This window comes from Quercus suber, unplaced genomic scaffold, assembly GCF_002906115.3.
Source record: "Quercus suber isolate HL8 unplaced genomic scaffold, Cork oak 2.0 scaffold_509, whole genome shotgun sequence".
Taxonomy (NCBI): domain Eukaryota; kingdom Viridiplantae; phylum Streptophyta; class Magnoliopsida; order Fagales; family Fagaceae; genus Quercus; species Quercus suber.
The window spans coordinates 83,586-92,402 of NW_027069958.1; the positions used below are offsets into that span (position 1 = coordinate 83,586).

The following is an 8,817-nucleotide window of genomic DNA, read 5'->3' on the forward strand; positions in this document are numbered from 1 at the left end:
TCTCTCTTCCTCTCGCCTTTCGAATTGTCAAAAAAAAAAAAAAAAAAAAAAGAGCTCAGTAGACCAGAACGTTCTGGGGAGTGAAAGGTTTTCAATCATCTTCATCTTCATCATCATCATCTTTTGCTCTATTCCTCTTGGCTTTCGAATTGTCAAAAAAAAAAAAAAAAAAAAAAAAAACATAGAGCTCAACTGACGGAACGTTGTGGGGAAGTGAAAGGGAAAAAGGGAAAGAATGAAGACAAAATGAAAGTGGAAATGTTCTGGAGTGGTAGGGGAAAAAAAAAAAAAAAAAAAAAAAAAAAAAAAGAGCTCAACTGACCGGAACGTTGTGGAAGAAGTGAAAGGGTAAAAGGGAAAGAATGAAGACAAAATGAGAAGTGGAATGTTCTGGAGTAGTAGGGAAAAAGGAATAAGAAGGAAAAAATAAAAAAAAATAAATAAAAAGAAAAGAAAAGAAGAGAATGTTACGTGTGTGGAAGAGAAAAAAAGAGGGAAAAAACTGAAAAAAAAATAAAGAAAGAAAGAATGAAATGTTACAGTGATATTTTCACAATAAATTTTAAGAGGTAGGTTATTATTAGTTAATATTGGTGAGAAAAAAATAATTTTTTTAGAAAGAGAAAAAAATTATTTTAATAGTACGTTAAAATTAAAATCAGTATCAATTTTTATCACAATATTTTCACAATACTTTCTCAATAAATCTTAAAGGGTAGGTTATTATTAGCTAATATTGATAAGAAAAAAAATTTTGGAAAGAGAAAATTTGATTTAAGTATAAGAAATAGTTGATTTAAGTACGAAATAAACTCACATAAAAAAAAAAGTATGAAATAAACTTCCTTATATATACATTGTCCTTTTTGGTAATTTATTCTTCAAACTGCCACTTTTATAAGTGCTAGCCAAACACTCAGCTTTTTCAAAAAGCACTTTTTAACAGTTTTTACCAAACACTCAGCTTTTTGAAAATGCACTTTTTCATTATACACTTTTTGAAAACTCCACTTTTTTATTATGCACTTTTACAAAAAGCTGAACCAAACTCACCCTTAATTTTGTTCTTTGTATTTTGTGGAACTTTATTGTATTGAGTTTAGTATTAAGTTGGTGAAAACTTAAGTTTAATTGAAGATCAAGTGGATTTCACGAGAAGCTAATCAACAATGTAGCCATGTGAGAAGCACATGGCTGGAAGCTGAAGAGTCTTGCCAGGCTGTCAGTTTCACAAGTGTCTCGCGGGTAAGGCTTTCTCACGAGATAGTCGCAAAACATTCTACTTGGAAGATTTTTAAGTGTGACTTTCTTACCCTTCACTTATGCTATATATACCCCCATTACCCATAAATTGTAAGGAGACTATTCAGAGAAAAAAACTATAGATAGGTTTTTTACAATACACATACCTATCTTTTAGAAAGAGAGAGAGCTACTCATTCTTAGTGAGAAATCATTGTAATCTCTTCTCCTTCTCTTTCTCATTGTCATACCTTGAGAAGAGATTTATACTCAAATATAACCCACACATTTTCAGAGTGTTTTGGAGTTTGGAAAGTTTTGGGGATTTGCCAAAAGAAGTTGGTGAAGCTTGGCAGATGCAATCGGGTGTATTGCAAGATCCGGAAAGCTAGACAATTTTCAGAGTGTAAAGAGTGTTTTGGAGCTTGGAAAGTTTTGGGGATTTGCCAAAAGAAGCTGGTGAAGCTTGGCAGATGCAATCGGGTGTATTGCGAGATCCAGAAAGCTAGACAAGACATGGTTTCGAGAAGTTTTTTTGGAGTAGGAGTTTGGAGGGCTTACGTACATTGGGTAGATTAGGCTTGGAGCATTTTTTGCTATTCGTGTATCCCAACTTATTATCTAGTAGATCGATTTACTGCTTGGAGGGCAGCAGAGAGATTTTTCACCAAATTCTTCGGTTTCCTCTTCGATAACACATCACTGTGTTATCTTGTGTTTGCATCCTTCTTCCTTACTCTTTTAACTTTCATTTTACTATTATGATTTGATGAATATGGCTTAGAGTAGTTTATTGTTTGTTCGCTTGTAATGACTTTTTTCTGCACTTAGTTTAAGTAAGAGTAAAATCAACCGAGTCGTAATCTTTAATTTGAGGGTCTAAACAGTTCTTGTGTTTTTCACACATAATCGAGCTTTCAATTGGTATCAGAACGAGTACACTTATTTTGGTTTCATTACCTAAGTGTGATCCTTGACCCCTTGCGTGTTTTGCCGTGGATAGTACTTTGTATGCTTCTATGGATGTTATTGATTGTAACATGTCATGTATTTGTGAAAATGCCTCTATGAGTGTTAATTCTCATGATTGTGATGGCATGTTACATGAATATATGGGTGTTGTTGATATTTCTAACATCAAACTCTTGAAGAAAGAGGTTATGAAGTTTCATAAGAATTTGAGCAAGTTTCATTGTGAAAAAGATGATTTGATTGCTAAGCTCAATGAATCCAATAAATTTTTTTAATTTTGGGCCCAAATATCTTTTTTTTTTTTTTTTAGTAAGTAAAACATGCATTGAATAAGAAAAAAGAGCCTCCCATGTCTACAGGGGGTTATACAATAGGAAACACTAAACTTAAACAAGGAAAGTTCAACTATCAAGAAACCTTCCAAGGTATTGAACTTTTGTTTACCAAGGTGTCACAGCATGTTGTATCAAGAAATTATGTGAAATCTTCCAAGGTATTAACTTTACTTCTAACTCAACAAGTGGTATCACATTTGATAATTCATCATGACAAGTGAATTCCAATATGTAAATATTCAATCCTCACAAACCCAATATCACAACAGAATATTTAAAATTGAGTGCTAAAAATTAGTAAAATAAAAAATTCCTGTCACTATTTTATTGTAATATGCATATGTGACTACCTGAATTATATTAGTAAATGGCTGTGTGCTTTTATTGAAATCAAGAATAGATATTCTTGAGCCTTAAAAGCCCACAACAATGAAAAATATTAGGGTCTCACTATCTCAATCATCCAATTTCATATATTTTTTTTAAGAGATATAGATATTGTAAGACCTGGTTTCAGAACTCTAAACATCTCCTGCATGGCTCTTTCTTTATCAACCACATTTCGTAGCCCATAACCCATTGTAATGGCATCAAAGTAACCATCAGAAAATGGTAACTCAAGCGCATCGCCTTCAACCCACCTACGACGAAACACATGATATTAGTGCCTTTGCAGTATTGGCTATTAACACTACTGTTAGTGCACTTATAGACAATATTTTCAGAATCAAAGCAGAAAATTCTACTACTAGAAATGACTTCAAGAAACTTTTCCAGTCTTTTAATTTGTTAACCGCTAGATTTACCAAATGCTCACTCTATATTGTTGTAGCAGGCATTGGGGGCCAAGCCTTGCCGACACGAAGCAATTGACAATTGCTCCTTTGAGAAATCAAGACCAATCACCTGAAAATCATGACCCCAAAAACAAAATAATCAAAATTAAGTACAACTTGTTACCGCACAAACTAAATATACAACAATGCTAGTGTTGGAACAATGGAAGAACATACCTTGCCATTGGACCCAACTTTCTCGGACAAAAGAAACGCTAAATCCCCACTTCCACAACACAAATCCAACGCACAGTCTCCCATTTTCGCTCTAACACCCGCAATTCCAACATTAAACAAACAAACAGACAAACAAAATTTTCAAATAAAAAAAAGACTAATAAGAATAATATTTTTTTAAAAAAAAAAAACACCCAGTCCATGAGACAGTCATTCTTTTCCATATACGATGCTGACCCAAACTCAGCAAGTCATTCAACTGCATTTTTAGTTAGAAAGACATAAAAGAGAGCTAAAAAAAAGTAGAATTGAAGGAAAAGGAGGAGATGAGAGTGGAGAGTTATATATATATATATATATATATANTTATCATGTGATGAAAATGTATTTTTTAATTAAGTAATCACATAGCTGAATCTTAAGAGGAAAACTTAAAGAACAACACTCAAGGTATTATATCTAAGTTTTGTCTATATATATATATATGTAAGATATATTTGTTAAATCATTGATTATTTCTATAAAAAATTGTGGTTGATCAACTAAAACTTTAATTTTATGCAAAGTATACCTTTTTGCTTGACTTGATTTTTATGTACGTTTGCAATTTCTATCAAGCAAAAAAAGCCTCACATGTCCATTAATTTCTCTCTACAGCTACATCCTTTGCTGATGTTGGTAGGCTTCATTATCATAGGGGGTGAAGGTAATTTACAAATCATTCTATATAGAATAAGGTTACTTTCTACGATTCTCCTACATGCGTAGTAATTAATTTTCCATTAATAAAAATGCAGCCATTATTAGTTACAAGTCACTTCCTTTGAGGAAAGACGTGAAGAAGTTGATACATCTGGTGCTTCATGCCATTACTCTAGTACTTGGTATTTTGGGAATTTATACTGTATTCAAGTATCATAATGAAAGCGGGATTGTCCATCTCTATAGCTTGCATTCCTGGCTTGGAATTGGGATTATTGTTCTCTTTGGTATTCAGGTAATTAAAACTACTTTGTACGGGATAAAAAATATATATAGGACAAACCTTAGGAACTAAAGTGGTAATTACACTTTTATTCTATCATCATATGTTACGCTGTAGGAAAAATATTGTAACGAAAAGCTAACAAATACCTTAAAAGTATTAATTTATAAAATATTGTTAGAAACTTTTTATGAAAAAAGTAAAAAAAATAATTAATTAATTTTTTGAAAGCTTTTTATATTTTTTAAGAAAAATGATATTAAAACTTTTCTAAAATAATTTATTAACAATTTCTGTAAGGACATCTGTTAATAAAACCCAATATTGTAAATCTTTTTGGCTTCTTGCTTAGATTTTATTTTTGGTAAATTACATTTTTTGTCACTAAAATTAAGTGTTGGTTTGATTTTGATCCTTTAAATTTTAAAAATTTGGGTTTCAAATGGAATTTAAAAAAGAGAACAATTTGATCAATTCATATAATTTTTTTGTTTATGCGACTAATGGGAGACTAAGACACCCCCATTTTTTAGGGACCAAATTGAGCAAACCACATATTTGAAGGACCAAAATCAAACCAACTCCATATTTGAAGGATCAAAATTGAACTATCCTAATTTCAGGAACTAAATTATTCCATTTTTGAAATTTGAAGAACCAAATCTAAAAGTTTTTAATATTGAAGAACCAAAATCAAAGTTACTATGGTTTTTGAGTAGAGTTGTGGTGTGCCTTTGTGTTAGAACTCATTTTCCTCTCCCTTGTGTGTGTGTTTGTTTAAAAAAAAAAAAAAAAAAAAAAAATCAAAAGTATCCTCAATTTTAAGACCAAAAGTATAATTTACCCATTTTCTTTTCTGAGAGGAAAAGAGAAAAGATACTTGTTGGAATGTGGTATACATGTTGTACCTAAAAGGAAATGAAACGTGCTTGGGCTTGGAATGTAGGGTCCAGTCTTTAACTTTAATCACAAGGCCATGTTTTAAGCAAGGCCCATCACAACCTTTGCTGTTAATTGAAGCTCAGTTAAGTGGGCTCACCTGTCCTAATTGCAACACCCAGCATAATAAGTCAAGTAAAAACTCATACAAATCGAGTTGTGTTTAATGTAAATTTCATTAATTTTCTTCATGAAAACCAGCCTAACAACATTGAGAAAATTAATTTGCAGTGGTTATATGGCTTCCTGGTCTTCTTCTACCCTGGAGGGAGTATTGGGCTTAGGAGCGAGTCTGTTCCTTGGCATGTGGTATATGGACTTACTGTGTTCACATTGGCTGTGGGCAATGCTGCAATAGGACTCTTAGAGAAACTTACCTTCCTTGAAAATTCAGGACTCGCAAAGTATGGCTCAGAGGCCTTACTTGTCAACTTCACTGCAGTTACTACAATATTATTTGGAGCCTTTGTTATATTATCTGTTCTTTCTCAGTCTCCAATAGAAGATGAAAATAACAATTACACTAGTTCCTCGAAGTCAATTTCACTAGTTCCTTGAAGTCAATTTTGGGTGTGTTATGTGCGTGAGACTGGCATAGTCATATTGGATGTGTAAATGTAGGTTTCTATTGTATGCCTTTTATCTTTGGGCCCATAATATGATGAACCGATATTTTTATTAATACTAGTGAAAGTCTCGTGAGTGCTTTATTCATAAATTTTCTATATATATATATATATATATATAATAACTAAATGAGTTATTATTACATAATTTTAGAATTCTTGTTTCTAACTAAATGAATGATTATTATTATTATTATTATATAAAATGCATAATTTTGTATATTTGTCTTTATATATAATATCTCTAATTAAAATGATCAATAAAAAAATTTATAATTAATGAATAGGGTGATTTGAACTCAAGCAATTAAATCTTTTCTGATACTTGCATAGATAAGGTTATCCTAAAATAATTAATTCAAATTTAAGATTAAAAAATCAATTATATTTGTACACCTAAAATAAATTTCGTTTTTAAGTTTTATTTTGATATTTAAATAATCTATTTTAGTGTTGATTATATTCAAATGGTTAACACCCTAACTTATACGACTTGAGTAATGGTTACCACCCTAAATCATCTGTTTTAGTGTCTGATCGCGTGACCCACGTCCTGGAACTTGTCGGATAGGGGCAAACAAACACCTTAGACCTTAGCACCTTGTTGAGATTGGGGACACTGATGAAGTTAAGATTGGGCGCTTGTGCCTTTTATCTGCGAAAACAGTTAAGTAATAAAATCACAGTTAGAAAGATGAACCCTCAATCAGAAGAGAACAAAGTGTTAGGAGGATTTTAAAAATAAAAAAAAAAAGGTGAACCACTAGACTAAGTCCCATGTCAAAAGACCTAAACCTAGGGCACCCCACCTAGTTCTCCCTCCTGAGTTGGGCAGTGAAGACCGTCGTGACATTCACCAAAGGCGATTAGGTAGTTATCCTTTATGCCCTTGTTGGACATGGAAAGACATGAGATGAGCCTAACAACTAAAGACCTAGACTTAAGGTAGTAGCCCGAGTCTGCCAGCAGATGGCACTCGTACATCCAAACGACGTCGTGCCAGGTGAGGTTCAACCTCATTTGCTCGTTGAGAGCGTTAACACTATCTAGAATCCTAAATAGGTTGGGTGCGCATTGGTGGGGGCACAGCTTATGGGCGATCAAATAGTCCCTGGTTATGTTACCCATGCAAAGCCTCATTCCCCATTCTATGAAGGCGATCATGGGAATGACGACCTCCCCTTCATTCTTGTGGGTAAGCCACTCACCCGGAGAGCAGTATCACAAGGAAACGCCCTGGGAAATGTGATACAAGGCTCTAAATCCCTCCATAGTCGTGGGGGAATCAACTAAATGAGCAAACCTACCCATCAGAACAGACTAAAGAGAAGTGAAGGAAATGTTTGTGAAGAAGAAATGAAAAGCGGAAGCCCGAGGAGACTGGCCGAGGAGAAAATAGCCTAAGAAAGAAAAAACTTATGAAATAAGGACAAGGGTCACTTTAGGAGCTTCTTGAAAGTCTGAAAATTTGGGACGTCTTGAAAGTTTGAAGGTTTAGGAAGTCTTGAAAGTTCGAAGATTGGAAATGTGAGAGAAATAAATACCCCATGTGCCTTATATAGGAGGTGGAACTCCCACCCAAAATTTGAGGACAAATGCCAGCCGTAGGATCTCCATCTCATCATAGGACATGGGGAACAAAGCGCCACTTGTAGCATTTAATGAGATGTTGCGGACTCCGAAGCGCCAAAACGGTTGTGAGGCATGCGAAGTGACGTTCTCATGTGTGGAAGTCAAAGAAACGTGTGGACTTAATTATCCAAGGTCAAAACCCCACTTTTCTCCTCAGATAAGAGGAAAAACCCGAAATTTTGAGGGGCTATTATGGGGTACAAGAATTTGAGTAAAGTTATTGCGCCACGTGCAATACCTATGGCCCAGGGGGCCATTATCATGCCGAGGAGAGCACACCCTCGGACAATAGGCCACGTTAGTGGCACGTTACCAGAGGAGATCACACTGTAGAAAAAGAGCTTCAGAGAAGGAGATAGCCCTGACATGACTGAAGGGATAGTGGATGCCACCACATTTAATGCATCCTGATAGGCCAAAAATATATTGACCCTTTGTGAAGAATTAATTGATTAATTAACCAAATTTATTAATTAATCAAATTAACATGCAATTGTACGTGGTAGCACAAACAAATCACAAATTAACTAAAGTATGCAGGGGAAAATAAATTGATAGGGTGATTTGTTTACAAATGTAGAAAACCTACCCGACAAAAACCCCACCGGGTGATTTTAAGGTCACCACTCTCAAGAATCTACTATTATTAAAACAAGCGGTTACAAGTAAAGAAATCCTAGTACCTTATACCAAGCTACAATTGAACCCTTATCCTAATACCCAATTGGACTTGTTCTGTAGTGACAATCTCTCCTTTTCAATGCACGGCTCCCAGTACGTGACTAACCAATTGCGCAGATCCCAGTACGCAACTTAATCACCAACTTGAGAAGGATGTTAGTTGCAAAGTTCTTCAGTTCATCCAGACGATGAAGATCATGAAGTTTCTTAGTCATAAAACCCGATGGTATACAAACACAGCAGTTTCTTGAAGAACTGAGGCAAACTAAGTTTCCGATTACACTATTCTTCACACTTATAGAATTGTGCTCTTGTGCAACTTGTGTCACCTGTTACGGCGCATAATATAATTCTTGTATATGTTTAGGGTTGTGAAAAAAGAAAGTCCAAAC

At 34.1% G+C, this 8,817-nt stretch overlaps 2 protein-coding genes across 2 annotated transcripts; one reads left to right on the top strand and one right to left on the bottom strand.

Annotated features, from left to right (window-relative positions):
* Positions 1–2,788: 2,788 nt before the first annotated feature.
* On the bottom strand, positions 2,789–3,856 carry LOC112032330 (2-phytyl-1,4-beta-naphthoquinone methyltransferase, chloroplastic-like). The gene is made up of 6 exons (XM_065763482.1): positions 3,757–3,856; positions 3,563–3,653; positions 3,367–3,455; positions 3,057–3,190; positions 2,900–2,961; positions 2,789–2,794 (listed from the first exon to the last, which is right to left on the bottom strand). Exons 1-6 carry the CDS (start codon positions 3,825–3,827, stop codon positions 2,789–2,791), a joined length of 453 nt encoding a protein of 150 aa, XP_065619554.1. The 5' UTR covers positions 3,828–3,856.
* Positions 3,857–4,225: 369 nt separating this feature from the next.
* LOC112022451 (transmembrane ascorbate ferrireductase 1) lies at positions 4,226–6,204 on the top strand. Its single transcript, XM_024055046.2, has 3 exons — positions 4,226–4,268; positions 4,360–4,559; positions 5,718–6,204. Exons 1-3 carry the CDS (start codon positions 4,235–4,237, stop codon positions 6,042–6,044), a joined length of 561 nt encoding a protein of 186 aa, XP_023910814.2. The 5' UTR covers positions 4,226–4,234; the 3' UTR covers positions 6,045–6,204.
* The last annotated feature ends 2,613 nt before the right edge of the window (positions 6,205–8,817 follow it).